General features: G+C 40.1%; 1 protein-coding gene across 1 annotated transcript in view; it reads left to right on the top strand.

The window, feature by feature from the left end:
* The window catches only part of CDH23 (cadherin related 23), a 655,943-nt gene that overhangs the window by 353,128 nt on the left and 276,156 nt on the right, over positions 1-26,659 (top strand). Inside the window, exons 11-12 of the mRNA XM_060241177.1 lie at positions 15,174-15,323; positions 22,581-22,739. Coding sequence (XP_060097160.1) covers positions 15,174-15,323; positions 22,581-22,739 — 309 coding nt within the window. The remainder of the gene's footprint in view (positions 1-15,173; positions 15,324-22,580; positions 22,740-26,659) is intronic.

Genomic DNA, 26,659 nt, shown 5'->3' with positions numbered 1-26,659 from the left:
ATCCAATTTGGCACCCCCCACACACCGTTGGCACCCAGGGCAGGCACCCCCCTCTGCCCCCGCACCCCTAGATCTGGCCCTGTTCCCAACTGTGGTTGTTGCTGAATGTGGAAGCTGGGAGGGGAATTTCTCTGTAGGCGGCTATATGGATATGTGAATCCCAGAAAGCAATCCGGGGTGGGGGTACTTGGAGAGGAGGCATCAAGGGTGGGATGTTGATTAAATTAAAAAGTTTCAAGAAAAAGGGAGAGGAGAGGAGAAAGCAAATTCAAAATGTAATGCAATAAAATACAGTTTAGGGAATGCAATGGGAAAAAAGTTAGCAGGCACACAAACTGGGGAATACAACAGAGAGCAATTAAACAGTGGACTCTGTTAGCTAGTTGTGTCTACTCATGGATAGTCCAGTTATTGACCATCCATGGATGTATGTGTAATGTCCTCCAGGGCATAAGCAGAAGGAGGGGGAAAGGGAAGGGAAAAGGTGTTGTGGGTTTGTGAAAGAGAGCAAGGCTAAGAAGAGAGAGATTGAAAAAGGAGTGGCACACTGTCCAAGAACAACAGGAGTGTGGGGGGGGGGCGTTCTGGAGTAGCATTCTTGAATGAGCAGAGAAGGGAGAATGGCGAAGCCAGGGTGGGGATGTGAGGCAAATCGGACTGAAAGCAGAAGGGGAAGAGAACAAAAAAGGAAAAAGGGAAGGATGCTAGGGAGAAAAGGGATGAGGTCTGATCCAAAGCACAAAGATAGTCAAGAGTCATGAGAAGGTCATCTGGAGAGAAGCTGCATCCAGAGTCACAGTCAATCCATCCATCCATCCATCAATCATTATTGCATTAGCAACAAAATGCCAACAAAAAATCACAGTGGTGGAGGAACAGTTCTGGGATAGAACTGCATCCCCTAAATTTCTCTAAGACTCACAGCATTAGAGGACAGTTGTGAGTTGGAGCTGAACCCACTGAACCTTGCCAAGAGTCACTGTGGTAGAAGAACAAACTCAAGGTGGAACTTAACCTTAAATGCCAGGCTATAAGAATTCCCTTGTAAATGCATGCCCTTTCCTGCCAGTGGTAGAACCTGGCATTTTAGAGTACTTGGGTTACTGCAGTGATAGGGGATATTGATGGAGCTGGAGGAGGACTTATAAAGACTTAATTAGGCTGTTGGGCTGGCCTGTATTGTAAGGGAAACTTTTGAGAATAGAACGTGAGGTTATTGTCCCAAAGTTCTTCAATTTCACTTGAATATAAAGAGGTTTCCATGGATCCTTCTGGCTGCAAAAAGTCTCAGAAGTGCTGGGGACTACATATTATAGTTACCACAGCTGAAGCAAAAACTGCATATTGTGGTTGTAGTTAAGTGTCCAGGAAGGACCGCAGTTTTCAAATACAGATTTGTTTTTTAAAAAGTAGTGTAATTGGACAAGTTGCTGGCTGTGCAATTAAGCCAATTGTGCATGCAATGCATAGCAATATTTCAGATCTGCATTAATTTATACTGCTTATGCTTTTGAATTGGGAACATAATGTGCAGTTGTAGATGCTAATATGCCTACAATGCTCAGTGCTAATTGGATCTGTTTTTGCAAAAAAAAAAAAAACAACAACCAGATTTTGCACATGTCTCTCCCAGTCCGTTTGCACATTTCTGTGTTGCCAATCTTTTTAGTTTCCCATATATTTTTTTTGTCCCACATGTCTTAGATAATATCCCAGGTAGAATCAGGTAGGAGGGAGTCATTTCCTTTTAAAACAATATATTTTTAAAAAATCTCCCAGAATCTCCCCACCTTTTCCTGTAGGCCAGTGTGTGTCAGGGGGAGATAGTTGTGATCCAGCCTAAGCCTAAGCCAGTCGCTTCTGGTGGGCAGCTGATAACAATTTGAATATTCAGATTCGCTCTTAGCCATCTGCAGGGGGTTCAAAGGCTTCAGTAAACTAGGAGCAAAGAGAGCAGCATGGGGCAGAAACAACAACAAGAATGATGAAATAAATAAGAGAGGAAAATATACTGCTCTTCCCAACGGGCAGATGAATTACTGTTCTCAAGACTTCACATGGGGAAGCTGAGGCACTAGAGTAATACGTAATTAGGGACGGCAAATATCAACAGGCTGATCTGTTTTCCCAGCTGGAGGGGAATTAAACAGCCCAGCTCCTTCCCACGCATGCTGGGGGCTTCTTTTGATGTTCAGCATTATCGCGTCCCCCCCAACCAAATCAGTCCTCTTGAGGTCCAAGAAAAGTCACAGCTGCTTACTATGGCCCATTACGCATGCACATTCTTTCTGCAGATTTTCAGAGCGGTAAGCCCTTACAGATTCCATGCCTGCCTTGCACACCATTCTTTTCCCTCCAGTGTATGTATTCTGCATCTACCACTTTTAAAATGCACTTTTCTAAATTGGTGTGGAACATCACTTGTGATTTAGCAACAGCATTCAATTTAAAATTTAAATTTAAACAGCATTCAATTTAAAAAAAAATCAGAATTGCCCTATTGCAGCTGTGCAGTAGAGTCCGGCAAGTATCTTCCATTTAAATCCTTGTGGTTCAGGTTTTATGCATGCATTTTTGCAGTAGTTCATTAAATTAAAGAAACAAAAAGGAGCTCTGGCAAAGGGGGAAAACCCAATGTTGAAACTGACCAGACAATGTTGACCAGCCCTAGAGTATTCTCTGTTGTGTTATCAGCCACTGTGAAAAATAAGAAAGTTTCACACAATCTCATGATATGAGGGAACATGTTGAATGTACAGAATGCATGGTAGAGCCCACTGATGCTGGCATTGCAAGCTGTGATAGTTGGCAACATGTGTGTGTGTGCATGTGCTCCTATGCAAAGTTGACTGCAACTCCACCATGCTTTGCACAGTGCTGCAATTTGAATGGGGGAGAAGTCCTCTGGCAGAAGTTCTGGAGAGGGCTTTTTTTAGTCTTGTGCCACTAAATTTTTAAAAATGGGGGAGGTATTTTCACTAATACCATAGAGCAGCTGCATAGTAACATTAATTTCCTGGTTTTCCTTGCAAATATGTGTGGTTTTCTCTTTGTGATTCTCTAATGTGATTTTGTACACTGGTCGTGGTCTTAGCAGGGTTTTTTTTTTTTTCCAAATCTGTCTTGTGCAGATTGCACTCTGTTCTCCAAATGGATCAATTTCAAGCAATTCTTAAGTTTGGCAGTTTGCAGAAGGCCCATATGGCTCAGCTGCCATTTTTATGTTAGGCTTCCAGAGACTACCAAAATGGTTCCCCCTCCAAACTTTGCTCACTAAAGCATAAAAGGGAAAAAATGTTTTCAAAGCTTTAGGTTTCCCATCAGTTTTCAAAGCTTTAGGTTTCCCGTCAATTTCATTGTGTGCTGACAGCCCCGCCCCCTTAATTTTGTTTCCATGCAGAACTAAAATCCTTTTGGTTTTGCACTGGGAACACTGCTATTTGCATCCTCTCTGGTTCCCCTTTGAAGTCAATACTAGCAGGGAACTAAACTTTGTGCCATGCTTTTAAAATTCCCCCCTCATTTAAATTTTTTTAAAAATTCAGTGATCTGAGATTAATGATAGGCTCATATCGCTAGACTCATGCCATTTGTAAAAAAAATGTAAAACAACAAGGGAAAATAACTTGTAGGCTGATGAAGGGGGGGGGATGGCAGAAGGTGCAGAGTGGGTGGAATGACCTCGATGTGGGCAGGGGAATGACCTTTGAGGGGAAACTGTATGCTTTTGAATTCCCTTCAGCTTGCAAGTGAAAAGGGGGGAAATCAGCAAAAAAGCCCTCTCAGAAAATCCGGGAAAATAGCAACCAGAAAGCAAACTGAGCACTGAAGGAAGGAAAATCAATGCAGAATGGCAAAGAAATGAAAGGTGAAAGTGAGGGAGAACACCCATGTATAAGAGGCGTATGATGAGTGGCATCTATTTCAGCAGCAAGTGATTGGACATGATTCCGGAGACCCAATCCACTTATGCCTGTTAAAGTGAAATGTGTATGTTTCAGAGGCTTTCTATCCTTGCTTCTGTGGTAAATTGAATGATAAATTAATGCTTTGCACATTTCTGCAAATGTTGCATATGGGTAAGCCTCCAGGAAAGTGTTCATTTGTGCACTTCTATGTGCTCTACCCCCTGTTAGTTTGTAAAGTAGTGCTGTAAGTCTCTCTTTTCCACTGTAGCAGCCTGCTAGAAGAGTGAGCTGCTGAGTTTCCTCTGCTTTTCTTGGGTGCCAACAGTGCAGCTGCCCAGAAGGAGGGACTGCAGCCTAAGTAGCAGTTGTTAGGTGAAATGAGAGCTAATGAAGCTTCACTTGACCATGTGAATCCTCAGTCTGTGTGACTTATCTCATGAATTAATACCAGGTTTGGAATTCCCAAACCATCTCATTTCTTGGTCAGTCATACCTGTTTATTTGCTCAGTGGTTGCCTTGCTTTGCCTCCCCCAGACCGCCTGGGTAGTGATGGCCAGATGTCTGCCTGCCTGCCTTACTCAGATGTAGCTGTGCCTCCAGACTGCCAGTCCTAACAAACACTGCTGCCAAATTGCAGGGTTGATTTGGGTAAATCTGTGACAATTCCACATGGATATTAATTTTACTCTGAGATACTTTCAAATGGGTGATTCCCAGGTGTATGTGGTATTAGTAAGTAGTATAGGATGACTGTGACATATGCTACTGAAGCTGCAGTCCCTCCTTCTCTTAGCCAGCAAATAACCAGTGAAGCCAAAGTGCATTCTGACAGTTTATTGGGCATCAATCGCATTGCACTGGGGTGCTTGTGGAACTGAGACAGTAGCAACCACAGGTGATTTGGAGCTAAGCTTCTGTATAAAGACTTCCACAATGAATTAGTGAATGGAGTGATAAACATGACCCCCACCAAATGTTACAGAAAGAATACAATAGCCACAATATAAAAGTAGCCTGCAGATTATTGGTGCATAATGCAGAGTTTCTCTAAGACCTTTTGTTTATCTCATCTTGAGTTTGGCAGTGGCTCTTTGTTTCTTCCCTGGAAAACATCATCATCAACCACTCATCAAACTAATTTGTTCGATTTACTCTCCTGCCAGTCCAAACACAAATGCAAGATGAATTGACACTTTGACTCCTTTTTTCACATGTTGTATAATTAAATGGCATGGAAACATATCTGCTAAAAAAGAGAGACTGAGCAATTATTGTTTGAAACTGTTAGGAATCTACCTGGCTTTCCTTGTAAACCTTATAAGATCTGGCAAGGTTATATTTTATTTACTTAATTTCTATACCGCCTTTCTCCCCAATGGGGACCCAAAGTGGCTTGTATCATTCTCATCTTCTCCATTTAATCCTCACAACAAACTTGTAATCTGAAGGTGTGTGACTGGGCAAAGAGTTCCATGGCACCGTAAGGATTCTAATGTGGGTCTCCCAGATTGTAGTCTGACACCCCAACCACTACACAACACAGGCTCACATAGACCTGTGGAATAGACCTACATCCAAGTAGAACTGGGTCTGGAAAGACCATATATACATTGTGAGTGTTTTTTAAAATCTTATTTTAAGATGTGAAGTTTCTATCGTGGGCCTATGTAAGTGAGTTAGCCCTTTGTCAAATATGTGGAGATCCAAATCGTGTTAGGTTTCCCAAACTTCACACACTCCATATATCCTGCCCCTCTGCTAGCTTAGACTTCTTTCTCATCCTTTCCAAATCTCCAGAAGACATGCTGGGAAGTTTCTGTAACATAATCACTTCCTGTCTTGCATATTTTGCTGTGATGTCAAAGTATAAGGAGATAAACTCCTTCAATCGCATTGTTCTCCAGTCATCTAAAGAACAATGATTCCTTGTTATCTTCCTGTCTGTACCTGCCAGTTTTTCCCCAGTACTTTTTTTTTGTCTTGCTTAAATTGCCACATCATTGGGACAGAAATATGGTCATCTTAATCTCTGTGAGGTACCACCCTAACCTCAGCTACTATATGAATCTCAATATTATTTCAGCTGCCTTTTGCTGCATTCTATGATATTTATCGTTGGATTTGATTGGGAGGAGGGAGGCAGAAATGGAAAGGGGGATTCTCTAGCCATGTCACCTGCTTCTCAGCTGTCACGCTCAGTCAGCTTTTGCTATTAGTGCCCCTTCGTGCATTTAATTGGTCCCTCCTTCCAACAAGACTGACTACATTTGGGGGAAAATTGGAAATTCAGCTCCAGCAGTTTTTTCAGCTTTATTGTAATGTGCTCTGCTGGGCTGGGATCTGGGAAAGGAGCACAATGTTTGGCACGGAGTTCCTGAAGTGTCTGTATTTGGGGACAGAATCCTTTTGTCTACCCATATCTCCCCTGTGTTAGATCTATTGCTACAGTTATTTTTAGCATATCTCAATATTTGGTGGAAGGAGATCCAGTGAGATACTAAAATTGGCTTTTTAAAAGTTACATATTTCATATGTATTTCAAGATTGTTATGTATGTGGACTCAAGAGACGACTTTGGTGTTTCCGCCTGGCTCATTGGAGCCATACGGACTGAGCTTGGGGACTTGGGAACAAAGGGCTGTAGGATTTAAACCCCCGCAGCCCAGGACCAATCACAAGCCCCACCGGTTTGAATGACCCAATAACGTGCTTGCGCGGGAACCCAGAGATGTATATAAGTTCAGCCCATGGTTCCCAAAGTCAGTTTTGTACTGTGACCTTTTACTATGTGATTCCTATTAAAAAGCTTGTTATCACTTACTCTGAGACTCTGCCATGCATAGAACTTATTATATTATAAAGATGATTTAATGTTCTGCTGTTGGTTTTTTAGTCCCTAACTAATATAGTCAGTGCCTTCTTACTGAAAAAGGAGGTAGTAGCAGGGGATCAAGTCTCTATATACACACATATATACATACACACACACACATATATCCTCTATATGTGTGAGATGGGCTGTGTTTGCTGTGTGGTGACAAGAAATGAATTGTGTACATGCCAAGAGATACTTTTAAAAAGTGAATTAGTCTTCCACATTCTGGAACTCATCACTGGTATTGAATAGAGATTCTGTAGGTGATCATAGGTTATTGATGGGGTACATTTGGTGCTTGTTCCTTCAATCACATTCTAGTGGTTATATGAACCTAGCAACCACCTATGATTTAGAAGATCATGCTGTTTTCTAAAGTATTGTTGCACAATTGTCCAGAACACAGTGGACCTGTCCAGGCATTCCTACTGTTTGATGACAGTAAAAATATTTTCTGAATTCATCCTAAGATGGAAATTATGACCTTCACTCGCTTGAAATTCCCAATGGACTTTAAGTTAAAAAAAGCAGCACCTCAATACCTGAATGAGTCACAGTTGTATACCATAGTAATGGCTTTGTTGACTTCCGGGGTTGGAAAATGCCGAGCTGAATTGCTTCTCAGAAGGGGAGCAGGCTAGGGCTTCTGTTTGGGGCAGTGGAGGGCAATTTAATGCCTACTGCCTACTTTTCTCAGTCAGAGATCAGTCCAAGATATGCACAGGAAACTCTGAAGAGATTTACCTTGGCTAAAAGAGAGTCCCGGGGGGGGGGGGCTCCTTTGAGGGGTGTCCGGAGATGAGTTGCATATTCATCATCAGCAGAAGTTTCCAGAGTCATTTATTTGACATAAGCTCGACAGGATCCTAACCTTCTTTGAGAATGCTAAACATCTAAAGCTATACAAGACCGGTGTTGGATCTGGATAACTGCAGAAAAAGGTACTGATAACTATCTTCATTCCGGGACTATTTAAAATTAAACAAAATAAAATCAGAAGGTGGGAAATAGAGATTCAAAAATCTTGGTAGAAGAAGGAGAGAAGGAGTGAAATTTGAGCTTTGTAAATTTAAAGGACAGTGCTAAAAAGTGAAAAGGAATTTATTGTTTTGTCTACTTGCGGTTTTGGTGAAAAAGCCCCATCGTCACAGATTTTCAGCTCTCACAGTCAACACAGGAAATACGTCAAACATCACGAGATCTTTTTACCAGTGAAAACGGGATTTGGTGGCAAGAAAAGCAGGAAGTGTCGGATGGAAAAGGGAAATCATTGAAGCAGCTAGCCTACTCTAGGACTATAATATCATAGAAAAACATCAGCAGCCATTGCTAGGAGGTCAAAATTTAAACAAAGTTTTTAAAGTGTTCGGGACATTAAAAATTGCTGAAGCTGACAGAGGTGACAATTATAAGGTAAATATTATTGGACATTATCGCTGATAATTATTTTAGAAGCCTTTTGAAGGGAAATTTTTTTAAAGGAAAGCAGAAAGTCGTGACCGCCATTTTGGAAGAAATAAAAACTTTAAAATTTAATATCTGAGCCCAGAAGGCTCTGAGGATGGTGAAAGTAGGCTTATTGAAAAGGGCAAGCCTTACTCTATCAAACCTGATAGTTTAAATTTAATTTGGAGAGGTTAAAATTTTTGGTGTTTTTTTAAATGTCAGAGCATAAGTTAACCCGTGCAAGGACTGCCTCAGTGGAGAAAATGCAAGCGCAATTAGAAGCAATGGAAGCCAGGATGATGAAAGGGGTGAGAGACATGATAACTGCTTCTAAAAAAGAAATTAGAAAAGACATTGAAGAGCTAAGGAAAGATATAGAAGATCTCAGAAATGAGACTGTGGTAACATCAAAGAAAGTGCAAGAGGTGGAAGAGAGAGTGAAAGTACATGATTCGACCTTGGTAAAAATGCAAGAAAGGTGGCAATTCATGACTGCAAATTGATGGAAACCCAGATACATCTGAGAGGAGTACCTGAGGATGAAGAGACTGATTTGAAAGGATATATAATAAGAATAATTGCAGAATTTTTGGAGGAAGATCCTGAAGGAACTATAAGCATGTATGACTATATGTATAGAGTGAACTCACTATATGCCAAGAAAAATAATCTACCAAGGGATGTGGTTATAAGATATATGACAAAAGAAATGGTGGGAAAAATCTTGAATAAAAATTTTGAAAAGACATTGATAGTGGGAGGCAGCAGAGTAAGAATCATGAAAGAATTGCCAAGACAAGTGATAAATGACAGAAAAGCATACAAAAAATTGACAGAAAAATTATGTGACAATGAAATGAGGTATGGATGGATAATACCTGAAGGTCTGAGCTTTGAGCTGCAAGGAAAAAGGATTACAATTACAAGCACACAGGAACTGCGTAGATTTTATGAAGAACATAAAGAATTTGCACCATGATGGGTTACAAATTATTATCTTGGAATGTAAATGGACTAAATTCACCACAAAAAAGAAAGGCAACGTTTCATTGGATTAAAAAGCAATATTATAATATAGTTTGTTTACAAAAAGTGCATATCAAACAAAAGGATTACAAATTTTTATGGAATAAACAATTGGGACTAGAATTTTATTCATTGGCTGAACAGAAGAAAAGGGGAGTGATTTTCTATATTAAACAAGAATTGGAGCCGAAATTAGTGTTTAAAGATAAAGATGGAAGATTTGTAGAGGTAGAAATAATATTAAATGAAAAAAAAAACGTTGTTATTGGGACTGTATGCACCAAATGGTGCAGAGGATGCTTTTTTAAAAGACATTATACAACAATTTGATGAACTGACTTATGACCAAGTTTTGATAATGGGGGACTTTAATGGAACAATTAAGAACACACTCGATAGGTCTGGGGGCAAAAAAAAATAATAAGGAAGGAAAATTGCCAAAGTCTTTCTTTGAATTGGTCAAACAAGAAAATTTGGAGGATATATGGAGGAAATTTAATCCTGAAGTGCGGGACTATACCTTTTTTTCAGCAAGACATAAAACTTTTTCCAGAATTGACATGTTGTAGGGCACTAAAGACTTAGGCCTTATAACAAAGAAAACAGATTTTACCTAAAATTGGGGCTGACCATAACCCAATAATGTGGATTACAAAATTGTCTAAGAAGTTGAGAAGATGGAGCTTGAATGAAGATTTACTACAGAATAAAGAAATAGTGACATCTTTAGAAAATGAAACTAAAGCTTTCTTCCAAATAAACAATAAAGAGGATATAGAATTTTAGACCGTCTGGGATGCTTATAAAGCAGTAATGAGAGGAATATTGATTACATTGAATAACAAAGATAAGAGGTCAAAAGAAAAACAGATGTTGGACATTCAAAATGAAATAAAGAAAAAAGAAGGGGAGCTGAGAAAATGGCCAGGGAAAAAGAAAATTATAAGGGAGATTACAATATTACAAACGCAAATGAGACATTTGTTAAATAAAGAACTGGAATGGAATCTGAAAAGATTGCAGCAGAAATCTTTCGAGAGAGCATACAAACCCGGAAAATATTTGGCCTGGCAACTGAAGAAAAAGAGAGAAAGTAAAATTATTAATGAAATTGTGGTGGATGGAAGAGAGGTGGTACATCAAGAAGGAATAAAAAGAGAATTCTTTAAGTATTGTGCCAAGTTATTTAAAGGTGTTAAAATAAGGAAAGAAAAGATGGATGAGTACTTACAAAAGATAAAAATAGCACCCTTAGCAGAAAATATGTGAAAAGTTTTGAACGATCCAATTGAAAAAATAGAAATTGAAGCAGCAATTAATGCAATGAAAAATGGGAAAGCACCTGGGCCAGATGGATATACAGCTAAATTTTTTAAAACCCTCAAAGAGGAGTTAATCCTGAAACTTCAGAAATTGATGAATATGATAAGAACAAAAGGGAAAAGACCAAATACGTGGAAGGAAGCTGTTATTTCGTTGATTCCAAATGAAGATAGAGATGTCACGAACGTAAAATTTTTTTGACCAATTTCATTATTAAATAATGACTATAAAATATATACAAGAAACTTGGCAGAAAGATTTAAACAATATTTGATAAATTTTATAACGGAAGATCAAGCAGGGTTTCTTCCCAAAAGGCAAATAAGAGACAATATCAGAACTGTTGTAAATATTGTAGAATATTATGAAAGACATCCAGAAAAGGAAGTAGCATTATTCTTTGCGGACGCAGAGAAAGCATTTGACAATTTAAATTGGGATTTTATGTTTGCAGTAATGGAGAAAATGGAGCTGGGAGAAAGCTTTATTAGAATGATAAAAGCAATATATACTGAACAACGTGCAAGGCTATGTATAAATGCTGATCTTATAAAAGACATGATAATTAGTAAAGGTACAAGAGAACGTTGTCCACTTTCCCCACCGTTGTTTATAATGACTCTTAAAATATTACTGATGCAAATTCAAGAAGATAAAGAAATAGAAGGATTAAAAGTAAAAGAATTTACTTACAAATAAAGAGCATTTGCAGATGATATGATGTTTATAAATGAAAACCCCATACAAGTCACACATTTGTTGTTAGCCAAAATTCAAGAATATGGGGAGTTGGCGGGACTTTGTATTAATAAAGAAAAAGTAAAACTTCTATGTTAAAATATGCAAATAAATAAGCAACAAGAATTGCAGAGACTAACGGGCTGTGAAGTTACCTCCAAGGTAAAATATTTGGGTGTGGAGATAACAATGAAGAATATTGATTTGTTCAAAAATAATTATGAGAAGCTATGGCGTAAAATGGATGAAGATATGATAAAGTGGAATAAACTTAATTTGGCACTGTTGGGTAGAATAGCCGCAATTAAAATGAATATTCTACCAAGAATAATGTATCTGTTTCAAACTATTCCAAATGTAAAAAACAGTAAACAATTTAATAGATGGCAAAGAAAAATTTCAGAGTTTATGTGGGCGGGGAAGAAACCAAGAATTAAAATGAAAATTTTAACAGATGCAAAAGAGAGAGGCGGAGTTCAATTACCAGACTTAAAATTATATCATGAAGCAGTTTGCTTAGTATGGATAAAAGAATGGATAATGTTGTTAAACAAAAAACTCTTAGCATTGGAAGGTCATGGAAATAAATTTGGCTGGCACACTTATATGTATTATGGGGGGGGAAAGATAGACGGCTTTTTCTCTCACCATTATATAAGAAACAGCTTGCTAAATACATGGATGAAATATAAGAAATATGGAGATGAGAGAAAACTGTTATGTATAGTGCCAGCCGAAGTGATATAAATAACAGCTGAGATGGGTGAAGAAAAGTGGATGTCATATAATCAACTATTAAAAATACAAAGTGGCAAAATAGAATTGAAAACTGCTGAAGAGCTGAATAATAAATATGATTGGTTTCAAATGCAACAAATAAAGAGCTTGGTGGAGAATGATATTAAACCTGAAGGAATAAGAAAAGAGCAAACAGAAATGGAAAAAGTTCTGCTTGGAGACAACAAAAATTAATTTCAAAATTATATAAATTACTTTTAAAATGGTCTACAGAAGATGAAGTAGTGACATCTCAAATGATTAAATGGGCAATTAATGTAAATAAAGAAATACAGATGGAAACTTGGGAATATTTGTGGAAGAACTCTATGAAGCTTTCGACGTGTCATAGTATTAAAGAGAACTGTTTTAAAATGATGTATAGATGGTATATGACTCCTAAGAAATTGGCAAAGATGAATAATAAGATGCCAGACAGATGTTGGAAATGTAAAAAACATGAAGGTTCTTTCTACCATATGTCGTGGACTTGTGAAAGAGCAAAAAAGTATTGGCAGATGATTCAACAAGAAATTTCTAGGATCTTGGGATATGAATTTAAGAAAGTTGCAGAGACTTTTCTGTTGGGATTACAAATGGAAAAATTTCCAAAAGAAGATAGAACTATAATTTGGTACTTGCTTTCAGCTGCTAGGACATTATATGCGCAGTTGTGGAAACAAAAAAAAAAAAAACCAGAGAAATGGGATTGGATTGTAAAAGTTATGACATGGAGTGAAATGGACAAATTAACAAGAATTTTAAGAGACTATGATTTAGAAGTTTTTAAGATGGAGTGGAAAAAAGTTCAGAAGATATGTAGAAAAAGAGTGGAAAATAAAAGGACATTGGACAATTTTTGATAATGATTAAGTCTTAGGAAAAAAAAGAATATTAATTTTTGTTTTTATTAGTTAAGGGTACCTTTAAACATTAGTACTTAAGGTAAATAACACCGGCGGGGGTCAAGTAATGGGGGGAGGGGTGGGTAGAAAGTAATATATGGGATAGATAAAAGAAGTTATTAATGATGCAATAAATATAATTTGTTACCATATGTTACCAAATAAAATTGTTTTAACCATAGTGATGGCTTTGTTCATCCTTATTTTCTAATAAAGGAAGCATTTGGACTGTCTATTGACTATGCCACTTGAATACCTTGGTCCATATGATGTGCTAGTATCATTTACATAATTGGCTTTAGCACTGAAACTTTAATTGTATCCTGTTCCTGGCTCCCTCATAAGGAAATACTTACTTGACATGCACCATAAGGAGTTTTCCCCAGATACCCCACTAGAGGTGCAGCAAAAAGTTCTGCTAATAATGAGAACAATACTAAAAGGCCAGTCTTAACATGTAGATTCAACATATTTCCAGCAGAAAAAATCCCATGTGTTGTTTATAGGCTTCCCAAATCCCCTGCTTGGCCTGGAGACCCCCGATTTGGAGCCTCCTCCCCCCGCGCGGCAAAAAAGGGAAAGCGGGAGGGGGGGAGAATGGCAGCCCTTCCCACCCAGCCCCGATCGCAGCAGCCAGAGCTCTTCCGTTTTCTCAGGCTGCTTCCTGCCCCCAGTCAGCTGGCTGGTGAAGGGAGGGGAGCCCAGCCCCTCCTCCAAAGGACCATGTGCCTTTGCACCTCCGGAGGTGAGTGAGTTCTGCCGGCTTCCTATTCCATGCCATAAAGTGCCCAGCTGGTGTGCCTGTGTTGCTGTGAGAAGCTGGCAGCAACTCGTGAGTAGAGAGGCCAGTCCCCTGCATCAGATTTGCCAGAAAGGGGGGGGAGGGGGAAGGGGGGAGAAGAGGGAAACGTCTTCATTATTCCCTATGTGAAGATCGATCCTCATAGGGTATAATGGGGAATTGATTTGGAGGTTTCAGGGGCTCTGGGGGGGCTGTTTTTTGAGGTAGAGGCACCAAATTTTCAATATAGTATCTAGTGCCCCTCCCCAAAGTATCCCCCAAATTTCAAAACGATTGGGCCAGGGGGTCCAATTCTATGAGCCCCAAAAGAAGGTGCCCTTATCCTTCATTATTTCCTATGGAAGGAAGACATTTAAAAAGGTGTGCTGTCCCTTTAAATATGATGGCCAGAACTCTCTTGGAGTTCAATTATGCTTGTCACACTCTTGTTCCTGGCTCCGCCCCAATGTCTCCTGGCTCCACCCCCAAAGTCCCCAGATATTTCTTGAATTGGACTTGGCAACCCTAGTTGTTTATGTTATCAGAAATATGGATTACTTATGTTGAGAACACAGAAAATTATTAGATGGTTATCAAGAATGGCAAGAGATTCAGTTTTACAGTGCATTCCTTATTTGTGCATAGGGTACATCTGTGTGAGTGAGCAAGTGAGAAATCGGCAGATTATTTGATATATTTGGGGAGGGAAAGAAATGCATCATGCCCTGACTATTTTCCTATGTATGTATCAAATATTACTTTATATATTGTAATAATTCTAATTTTCTTGGCTTAGAATGTGACTGCTGTGCTGATTCATTGTGCTAAAAGCCAAGGTGCCACCACAACTTCCAAAGGCAGTTAGCTGAGGGAAGCAGTTAGCGAGCTCACAGGGAATTGAAACAGCTACAGAAGTCCTTTGGGAAGATGTAAAAAGATCATAATCTTCTAGTGGAGGGTATAATAGATGTAAGCCTATCCATACAGCAGTGAAATGGGGATACCTACAGAAAAGGCAGAGGTGTTTGAATGAAAATATTAAATATTAGTATTGAAAAATTGAAAGTATTTTAAACAATTGCTCATTGACTTGGCAAGAAGTGAGCATGTTTTCTGTAAGAGGGGAAATTGTGTAGCATACAAAATGGTCTAGAGTAGAATATTTCTCCCTGGTTTGTTGGCTGTTTGTTGTTTGTTGGCTGTTCTGCCATCTCAAGGTTCTGCTTCCTTTGCTACAAATCTAGACCAGGTGTGAGTTCTGCTCACTTTTCTTCTGGTGCAGTCAGCTAGCTAGATTTATTGATGCATTTGGCATGGATTACCCTTTTTTGTGCCCAAGCAATGTATTTATGTTCATTCTGCTTTAATGTTTCTGTCCTTCTTGTTTCTTCAGGGACTAAACAGCATTTTTGAAGTTTACCTTGTGGGAAACAACTCCAACCACTTCATCATCTCCCCCACTTCAATTCAAGGAAAGGCAGACATCAGGATTAGAGTTGCAGTGCCATTGGATTTTGAGACAATCTCCCGCTATGAATTTGCTGTAAGAATTCTTATGTATGGATAAGAAGGAGAGAGAAGAGGGGGGTTTGGAAAGGGTTGGATATTGCCTGTCAACCCTATGAAGAACCATCAAATGCTACAAGATGGGGATCAGTTTGACTGTGATTACCACTGGGGTATTGGTTTAGAGTCTCCAGCAAAGGACAAATAGTTCAGTTACCTCAAAAAGAGGAAACAAAATAATAATAATAATCATGCAGAAGTACATAGGAGCAAGTGGACCTTCAGCCACCCTAAGCCCAAATGGATTAGGGTAATATGGGTAAAAAAAAAGCACTTTCATTTGTTTCTAGAATCACATTCATAAATGTGTCCCTTCCTTCTTGTGTGTACTGCTTAGCAGCCTCACAACAGTGTTTTGAGCTAGTTGAAGCTTTTAGGCAGACCCACATACATTAATCACCAGGCTTTTCTAGCTCCCCAACTCCAGATGTTTGTCTCCCTCTCCATCCTTCCAGCTCCCCAACTCCAGAAGTTTGTCTCTCTCTCCTCCCTTTCTGCAGCCCTAAGAATTCAGGGGGACTTTCTCACAGGTAAAGTGTGCATGACAAACATGCCTGGTTTCATCTCCCAGGCCCATGTATTACTCCTTGAAATCTCCTAATTTAGAAGTTGCCATGCATAATTCTAGCAAGACAAAACTTTTGCCAGAAAGGCTGCAGCCTTTCATGTGTACTACATGAAGTAGGTACAAGGGCATAGATAACACTTGGACATCCATCTATAAAGCCAAACCTTCTCAATCTTATTTTGCCTTTTGCAGTTTACTATCTCTTGCCTAGCCATTACCAACTTCAGATACCTGTTCAGAATGACATCAGCCTCAAAGGAGTTGATGAGAAATAATGGAGCTCAACATTGCAGAGTACTGATGACACTTTACTCCAAATTGCCCAAGCTAACCCAATCTCATCAGATCTCAGAAACTAAGCAGAGTTAGCCCTGGTTAATATTTGGGTGGGTGGCCTCCAAGGAATACCAGGGGTGTGACGCAGAGGCTAAAACATCCTGCCTTTTAAAAAAGCCACCACCTGGGAGCACATAAAGCTGAAGGAACTAGAACTTCTGACTGCAAGACAATTTTAGGATCTCCTGGCTATATAACACACACTGCCATATGATAATAATTATTATTATTATTTACTCAGACTCTGCAGATTATTTCCCTCCCATTTTTTTTAATACATGATACAATCTTGTATTCAGAAACCATCACATTCATTATCCTCAACAATCGGTAAACAACCCTCAAATGTAAGCCAATTTTATTAATCCTACATTTGGGAGTGGGCAGCTGAGAGAATAATAGCTAGCCAACTCACACTATAAGCCATAGTCCACCCCAGCTGAAGGTACGCATTCAAAATTAAAAGTGTGTATGAAATTGTCTCTCTATAAATAGAGCTGTATATGTCCCCTGATCTTACTGGACTAGTTTAGTTGTCCTTCCATCTGTTCCTCCCTTTAACAGCATATAAGTATTCTACCCATTTCTAAATGTTTTTCCTTTGTTCCTTTACAGAACCCTCTTCCCCATGTTTAAGACGTAGCTGTCATGTTTGGTTCCTCTCCAGGTGTGCCACTTCATATGAAGCATTTAATATGCAGCTTGCATACCTTCACAGATTTTATGGTCCTTGTGCCATAGGCCAAGCAGTAGTGGGATTAGGTCATGTGACAGCTGTGCCAGAGCAGGCAGATGCTTAATGGGACACAGCTGTATGGAGCTTCTGCATACATTGGACCTGTCACTGAATACACCCCAGGATAGTTGCCGTCTGACGGGTATAACATCTTCTAGACTTTTACATTCATCATGGGAATGTTCTGCAAGAGCATTCCCATTAAAAACAGGAATCTGTCTCCATTTTCAACCAGGGGTGGGCTGCAGATAGACTTTTATAGATTCTTAATTTACTGTAGCAAGCTCTATCTTGCCTTTGGCGATAGGTGGGAGTTAAAATAATATGGCTGAAAGTAACTAATCACATGTTAACTAATGTATTTTTGTATTGAAGTCTGTTGTGCAAGCCTTCTGGCTGTAACGATAAACCACTTTTCAGCAGTACGATTCTCTTTTGGTACAGGAGAAACACTGGGAAAAATTTCAGGTGTGCGCGAAGTCCTAATTTATATTAGAGGATAATGGGTTCTGTAAAGTCTTCAAAGACTGGAACTTGAAGTAGGTTGCCATAGGGCGTGGGATTCATCAACATGCAAGTGAGAGAAAGGAAGCATTGCTCAATTCCATATTTTTCCCCCTCTGGTGTTTCTGCCTCTTTTTTCTGTCCCTAGTCTTTCTCCTCCTCTTCTTTCTGCCATGTGGCAGGTAGGCATTATGACCACTTTAGCAGTTTATGGCACAGCCACTTTTACTGGCCCAAACTGATGAAGAAGACACTATCCCACAAAACCTGCTAGCTTTTAAAGTGCCACAAGACACTCCTGAACCTAGATCCTGATCAGCAGTGGAGAAGGGAAGGTTCACAAAAGCTTTTCTCTTTTGGAGGTAGGGGGATGCGCCAGTTTGATCAAGAATTTCTCAACATGTACATTTGACTTGGGATAATACCCATTAACTTATTATTTTCATAACAGGAGAGATTTGGCAGCAGTACTCCCAAGGGGGGAATCATAGTGGGGGCATGGTTCTCTGTGGTCTGATACATGGATGTCCTGGGGAATGACAAAGAGGAATGTAACTCACCCTTTCCAGTGGCATGGTGAAAAGGAGCCTGTCTGACATGGGGCCTTCTGGATCTTTGGTCTTGCTTGAAATCAAGTGAACAGTAGGCTAGTTTTAATTGAAATGAATGTAGCTGCTTATACTTGGTTACACATGAGTACAGCTTCAGATCACTTGGAGTGAAGCTAAAAAGCAGCTGTAGGTGTGAAAGGTGTGAAACGGTTTGAAATGCAAGGAGGGAGGAACTCTGAGGATGCACAATTCTGTGCCCCATGTGTTTGAGAAGCATGTGTTAGCTTAACTCCTTTGGGGAAACTGCATAAAAATCTGGTATTGACTAAGAAGTTTTATCGTTTATTTCATAATAGCCTCATTACTGGATAACAGGAACACAGATTGGAGGATCACGGTGTGGGAGCAAAACATTGGTTCAGCAAACCTGTACAGAGTAAAGGATGAAAGCAGTTGATTTGTGTGGAGGGACTTTCATAGCATTTGCTGTTTACCTCAGTCTTGTCTGCTCTCCCTGCATTTAAATTTAGCTAAAAGAGAGAGAGAAGAATGTGAAAAGAGATCTGCTGTGAGCCTTATCTTCCAAAATTTAGGGCCCCAGCTGCAGAAGCTTAAATAGAACATCCCTCCTCCCTTTTTATGCTTTGGAGCTATAAAAGTTTTATGTTCCATAAAACTTTGGTTTAAATGCACCTATCAAGCAGTGGAGCTCTTTCCAGCTGCCTGCTTGAGCTTTGTCCCAGTGTCTGGGTGAGCTGTAAATTTGTAGGAAGTCAAAGCAGCTCTGTAAACATCATGCCAGCAGCCTCTGTTGCTATTAGTCTTGACATTGGGGGCCTTTATACACCAGCAAGGAAGCATAAATAAAACCCTGCCTTCCTAGAGCAATATAAGGCATAAAATAGAAATGTAAATCCTTGGGTTAAATCTTGTCCAGCTTTAGCAGTTGTACAGGATAAAACAGTGACAAACTCCTATGTCATGATCCCAGGTGCATTAATACTTTTTGTGGGTCATAATCATGATATCAAACATTGTTGTACTCTTGATGGATACCTTGAGACAAAAGAGAATGACTTATTCTGGATGTAGGAAAACAATATTCCAAGGGCTGCTAATTTTTAAAAAATAATTGATACACATTTACCTTTCCACGGCTGATATTATATAATTATTGTGAGATATACTTTTTTTCTAAAATTGCATGCTTCAAATTGTGCAGGACTATAGTTTAAACCCATCCCCCTTGACTAAAACTCTAACCATCTTTTATGGAACAAACTTTTGAGTCCACTGATGCCTTTAAGACTAACAAAGTTTAATTCTGGGTATAGGCTTCAGATATCTAAAGAAGTGTGCATGTTAGTCTTAAAGATGCCATTGGACTCAGACTTTGTTCTATTGAATCCATCTTCTGTAGATTGAACACGACATGGCCAAAAGTAAGGACTGAAAACAGTTGTAAGAACATAAGAACATAAGAGAAGCCATGTTGGATCAGGCCAACAGCCCATCAAGTCCAACACTCTGTGTCACACAGTGGCAAAAAATTTTATATACACACATACACTGTGGCTAATAGCCACTGATGGACCTGTGCTCCATATTTTTATCTAAACCCCTCTTGAAGGTGGCTATACTTGTGGCCGCCACCACCTCCTGTGGCAGTGAATTCCACATGTTAATCACCCTTTGGGTGAAGAAGTACTTCCTTTTATCCGTTTTAACCTTTCTGCTCAGCAATTTCATCGAATGCCCACGAGTTCTTGTATTGTGAGAAAGGGAGAAAAGTACTTCTTTCTCTACTTTCTCCATCCCATGCATTATCTTGTAAACCTCTATCATGTCACCCCGCAGTCGACGTTTCTCCAAGCTAAAGAGTCCCAAGCGTTTCAACCTTTCTTCATAGGGAAAGTGTTCCAGCCCTTTAATCATTCTAGTTGCCCTTCTCTGGACTTTCTCCAATGCTATAATATCCTTTTTGAGGTGCGGCGACCAGAACTGCACACAGTACTCCAAATGAGACCGCACCATCGATTTATACAGGGGCATTATGATACTGGCTGATTTGTTTTCAATTCCCTTCCTAATAATTCCCAGCATGGCATTGGCCTTTTTTATTGCAGACGCACACTGTCTTGACATTTTCAGTGAGTTATCTACCACGACCCCAAGATCTCTCTCTTGGTCAGTCTCTGCCAGTTCACACCCCATCAACTTGTATTTGTAGCTGGGATTCTTGGCCCCAATGTGCATTACTTTGCACTTGGCCACATTGAACCGCATCTGCCACGTTGACGCCCACTCACCCAGCCTCAACAGATCCCTTTGGAGTTCCTCACAATCCTCTCTGGTTCTCACCACCTTGTGTGTGTCAAAATTCCTGAGAAAATTGTCATGGTAATTTTCTGGATGTCTTCTGGTTTCCACTGGTTGGATTTTCAGATGAGATACCATGAGTATAATTCATATTACTCTTGTAGTTGGAAGACTGGTATATAAAAAACCATACCAAACCTTTAATGGCATAAAAGATTCAGATAAAAATACACAGAATATAAAAATTTAAACATTGGATATAAAATCAAAATAAAACCGAGCTTACAGATGCATTCAAACATGGTCAGAATTAAATTTAAGGATGTCAGCCAGAAATTTTGCCACAGCCTCACTAACCACCCCCTCAGTATCACTCAATAAATAATAACAGGGTGGCAGAATAGACAAATCTGGAGAAAAAGAAAGCTTGCCAAATAAATCTTTACGGAGGTTATGGTATAAAGAACAATCAAGCAATATATGCTGGATTGAGTCAGGGGTATTTGCTCCACAGGAGCAAAGTCTGTCGGCTAAAGGGACTCGCTGATATCTCCCTTGTAAAACTTTGGAGGGAAACGCGTTTAGTCTAGCCAACATAAATGCCCTGAGATGACTTGGAGTGGTTAGGTCTGATAGATAATTGGGCATATTGCCACAAAAAGCATAAAGACCTAAGGAAGCTGGAGAGCAAATATAAGGGTCAGTTGGCCGTAATTTCGTTTCCTCCGATTCCCATAGTCTCAGTTTAATACATCTGAAGATATATGACTCATCAGCGGTAGAAAAATCATCTACCTCTAACCCCAATTGATTGAGTTTAGACAGAAGCACTGCTGTCCAGGATGAAATATATGGGTCTCTTTTCATACAATCAAGAAGCCTGTTGGGATCTGTTCTAAAATGAATTTTGAGCCAGAATTTAAACACTGCAATCCAGGCTTTTGTCTCCACCAAAGACTGACCCACTTCAGAGTAGAGAGCAAAGTAGGACACACATTTTGGCAAACCAAGAATTTGTCTAAAGAATGAGGCTTGAATGCCCTCCACTTTCCTGGTAAAAGCTGAGATCCAAATAGGGATACCATAGAGGATTTGGGCAAGCATTTTGGCTTTGAACACTTTAATAGCTGCTGGAACTAATTGGTTGCCCCTTGCAAAGAAAAACTGTTTAATTTGAGCAGCTGAACATTTAGCCAAGTTGACGGTGTTGTTACGATGTGAAACCCAGCTTAACTTTTGGTTAAAAGTGATCCCCAAGTATTTAAATTTTTTTGTTTGCTCGATTGTTGAATTGCCAATAAACCATCTCTGTGGGCGCCAGCAGTTTGAAAAGACAACTACTTTAGATTTGGTGTAATTGATAGTAAGTGAATTACAATTATAGTAGTCATAAAAGGCATTCAAATACCTTTGCAGGCCCACTCTTGTACAAGAGAGGATGGTAGTGTCATCGGCATAAAGTAATAAGGGGACCGCTTGGCCTGCAAGTTTAGGCAGATGACCGTTGACAGGGTTCAAAAATTGTGCCAGGTCAGTTAAAAATAGATTAAAAAGATGCGGGGCCAGCACGCAACCTTGTTTAACCCCCTTTAACACTGGGATTTTACTAGTCAAGTCACCGCTAGAAGAAAATTTCACTTGGCAAAAGGTATTAGAATGAAGTTTCCTCAAGAGAAACAGCAGACGAGGGTCCATTCCCAGGTGACCTAGCTTGATCCATAGTTGGGCTCTATCTATTGAATCAAAAGCACCCTTCAAATCGATGAAGGCAGCGTATAATTTTTTTGACCCGGTATGCATATATTTTTCAGCAAGGAAGGTAATTTTCTGGATGTCTTCTGGTTTCCACTGGTTGGATTTTCAGATGAGATACCATGAGTATAATTCATATTACTCTTGTAGTTGGAAGACTGGTATATAATTTATTGGTTGCCCAGATTAAAGGGAATATTCCTTAAAATCTAGGAACTGCAATCTAGAAAAGAGCATAGTGGTTTAGTAAACGATAACAGCTTTTGGCTGAGGGAATCTTCACCATCATTCTATTTTCTGTTGTGTATTGGTTCAGGGCTGAGTACATGGCCTGCCAGCCAAAAGTTTATTACTGTTGCAACAGACCATCAAAGGAAATCAAGGGGCATTTATAGCTTTTATTCTTGTTAAAAAAATGGTGCACAAATGAAGTTTCATGCTCATCATTTTCCTCTTGTCTCCACTCAGCTGTTTGCAAATGAGAGTGTGCCAGACCATGTTGGCTTTGCACGAGTGAAGATTAACCTCATCAATGAGAATGACAACCGTCCCATTTTCAGCCAAGTTCTGTACAATATCAGCCTGTTTGAAAATGTCACTGTGGGAACCACAGTTCTGAAGGTTCTGGTAAGTGGAAGTCCCACAGGTCTTCACCCACTGTAAAAAATGAGCAGCATACCTTATAATGTACATTTCTTCCCCAGAATATATGGTACAATGTTCAGGCAGTCGAGAAAGTCGAGAAAGGAATTCTAGAAAAATCTGTAGGCTTCAGTCAAAAAATAAATAAAGACCTGCTGGTGAGCTTGAGGCATCCTCAGTGAGTTAATGCACATATGGGTTTTTCCTCCCAATTCTGGATTTACATAATTTTAAGAAAGATTTTAAGAACAACTGTAAGCCAATTAGTTGGGATTCTAATTACTCTGTGCTCAGAATATATTGTTACTAGTTGAATATAAGATCCCATTTTGGATAAGATCTGGCCATATGTGGAGAGGGGGCATGCAGGTCACTCATGTGTATTTTTTCTTCTTTATTTTCCTGAAACATCTGGAATGCCTTTTGTCTGAGCTTATTGATGGTTAGTCCAGCATGTGTTGATAGCCAAATTCTCAGCTGTCAAAGTCATGACAGCAACAATGAGACATAACAGTAGTTACATGTTGACTATAGCAGTAGTGAATGAGCTTGAGATCTATCAGTGGATAGATGTGAATCACTGCATGAGATGAGATGTCATTTTAAGCACAGTAATGGCTGGCAGGTGAAGAAGGATCAAGAACAACTACCTGGAGAAAGGGAAAAGTTGGAGAGTGGGGGAGTCTTGCTGGACATGGACAAGGCTGGAGCCAGGAAAGTGAATCATATGGAAAGCTTCATGTGATTGTTCAGCTGCTGTGTGCTGAATTTCTAACCTTTGAACCCTTTATTTTAATCTGTAGTGGCCAAATGGGTGCAAGCATTCTTACCTGAGCAGGAATCATCCATTGTAATATTACACACGAGTTAAGTTTGGTGGGTAGATTCTCTTCCCTGTGTCTCTGCAATACATCATGGGACTGTGACATCTGTTGGCTTTAGCACAAACTGGTGAAACTGATACCGAAAAGGAGAAGCAAAAGTCAATAAAGGTCTGTATTTCTACAGGAGGGAGACAGATTTACATAAGAAGGGTGAACTTAGAAGAGGGCAACTATATGCAGCTTCCACTTTGTGAAACAGTATGTTGGACTAGATGGACCACTGATCTGACACAACAGGCTGTATTTATGTTCTTGTGTACCCAAAGAACTTTTGTAAAAAGAATATGCCCTTTCCCATATGTTTAGTTGGCTGTAGAGCCAGTGTGGTGTAGGGGTTTAGAGCAAAGAGCTGGATTTGATTCTCCACTCCTCCTCCACATGAAGCCTGCTGGTTGTCCTTGGGTGTCAAGAGCTAGGTACAGCCAAGATTGGTTCAAATTCAGGATTCCAGAAGTGAGACAAGGCAGGGTTGTTCATCCAAAGTGAGGCAAGGCGGGGGGGTATTTAGTCCATAGTCAGGCAGGGCAGAGTCATTCAGTCCCAAGTCATACACAAGAGCAAGCAGGTCTAAGATACAAGTCCAAAGCCAGTCTTGAAGCAAAGCAGAAAGTTACTGTACCATTCACCAAAGCAGTGACTGTACCATTAACCATGTAATGACTCATTGCTTCCATATGGGACAGTCTCCCTTGACCGGCTTTTATAGGCATCTGCTGAAAGGCCTTTCTGGCAGCCAACTGCTTGGGAGTACCCCTGCAGCTACTCATCATCAGCAAGCAGCTGGCGTTGGGCCAGGAGACATGCACTTTGTCTTCTTTCCTGAATGAAAGGCTCATTCTAAGCCTTCATCTCTGTTATTCAAAGGGTGTGGGTGAAACTGGAGGCCTGGTAACAACCACCTAAGTTTAATCTGTTGGAACAGAGGTGGAAGGTGTTGGTGACTCTGCATGTTGGCTGTGAACTCTGACAAGTCTGCAATTCATCTTCTTGCTTGTTAGCTTCTGCAGATCCAGAGCAGGACTCCTCTTCTCCTGAGGAGTCCTTCTCTCCTGACTGACCCATAATATTGGGGTAGTCACAGTTTTCTCAGACCTCTCTCTGCCTCACCTACCTAACTAAGAGCTTGTTGTGCAGAGAGGAAGGGAAGTTAGTTGTAGGCTGCTTTGAGACTCCTTAGGGTAGAGAAAAGTGGATTGTAAAAACCTCCTTTTCTTTAGAAAGCAAAATATTGTCATAAAACTCAAGCAGCCAATGGGTGTGTTTATGGCACTATGGTTAAATTAATACTTGCTGCTTTTTCATAATTTCAGGTTGCACTTTATGTGGCTGATGAGTTTGTAGGTTTTTCAGAACCCATCTTCCAGTAAACACAATAATGATTGTGTGTGTAAATATACAGGAACATACATTGAATGTGTGTTACAGAGCTGTGATAGCCTGCATCTACCTATCACATATATCCTGCTTGGTTCAAATATTTAAACAGACTTATCAGGAAACATGCAGCCTACAAGTGGCCACCAAGTCTGCCTCCAGACATTCAAATAGCCCTCCAGGTTAGTGTCTTCTCCAGGGACTTGCTCCTGTCAGCCCATGAAGACCTACCTCCCACCATCCTGCATATGTAAGCAGCAGCAGACCAGGAATATAGAACTCAGACAAAATGTTTTAAAGTGCATGTGTATGTAAGTGTGTTTATTCTACAAACAGATGGTGTGAAACCGTATAGAGCCCCTGAGCTGTTCCCATCTGACAGTTATTAATATTTCAAACAGATGTTTAGCTAGTCAGGCTGTCAGACACTAAACAATGAGATTGTTACAGCGTCTTCCCCCCTCTTCCCTCACACACACTTCCAGCTATGCCAGCATTTTGGAGCAAATGCAAAATGCCAGGAGTTGAATCTTCTATGATAAATCAGAATGTATGCAATTAGCATTGAAATCCAGATTGCCCTCCCAGCTGATCCCAAACTTTTAACAGGTTCAAGAAAAGTGCTTGCTCTTTTTCTTTGCATTCTTGGGATGCTGCGCTCTGCACATGTCAAAAGTGCTGCTGATTTAAGGGATTGTTCCCTTAAATGTCACACACAGAATAAAATTAATCCTGGTAGGAGGAGCTCAGTTTTTATTCTTTAGAATGTATAAGTAATTAAACATTTTACTGTCTGACCTAAACCATGCTTAAATTGCTTGGGCCCTACAGATATTTCAGATGGTGTCAGCAGACAGTGATTTCCACCAATTTTCCCCTCCCACTAGAGACTCCTACTTTACCTCTACTGTTCCCAAAGGCCTGCTGAACTCTCAGGATTAAAATTGGTGGGGGTTGGGTGCAGGACCAGCCCTGCCACTAGGCAAACTAGGTGATTGTCTAGGGTGCCAGCCTTCTGGGGTGATGAACTGGGTGCCCCCCATGTGGCTCAGTGCAGGGGAGGGGGAGGCACAGAAGTTAGCCTTGCCTAGGGTTCCAGACAGTCTAGGGCCAGCCCTGGTGGGGTGGCTCCTTGAGTTCCTGCAGGTGAAGAAGTGGGAAGGTCCTCCTTCTTTAAAGCTGCAGTTGACTGGATAGATGCCACTAAAACTAGTCTGCAAAATGTTGTAGGAATACCATCTGTGGCTTATGCTTCACTGAAAAAGAAAAATGAAATGTCATCTCTTTGATCACATGTATAAACTGTTCTTTAGGAGTGAATTTTTGGAGCACTGCTGTGGGTCACTCCCACATTGTTTGCACACTGACTGTGGCCATAAGAAAAGCGTTCCTTGGGAGTTATATATGATTCATGACTTCGTCATCAATTATGTTGGGATCGCTACTTGTTGTCTATACTTACAAGCTGCAGCACTGTCTGTTCTGCTCATAATCAACATGTGGAAGAGGCAGAAAGAATCCTGTTGTCAACCACATCAGCCACCATGGTGGCCCTAATCAAGCAGAAAGGAAGGACATAACTATTGTGAAATAAATAAATAAATAACCCTCCATATCAAAGTTTGGGTCCTGTGGCACCTTTAAGAC

This window comes from Heteronotia binoei, chromosome 6 (genome assembly GCF_032191835.1).
Source record: "Heteronotia binoei isolate CCM8104 ecotype False Entrance Well chromosome 6, APGP_CSIRO_Hbin_v1, whole genome shotgun sequence".
NCBI classification, from domain to species: domain Eukaryota; kingdom Metazoa; phylum Chordata; class Lepidosauria; order Squamata; family Gekkonidae; genus Heteronotia; species Heteronotia binoei.
Note: the sequence above shows the minus strand (reverse complement) of the source record. Positions and strands in the feature narration are given on the sequence as shown.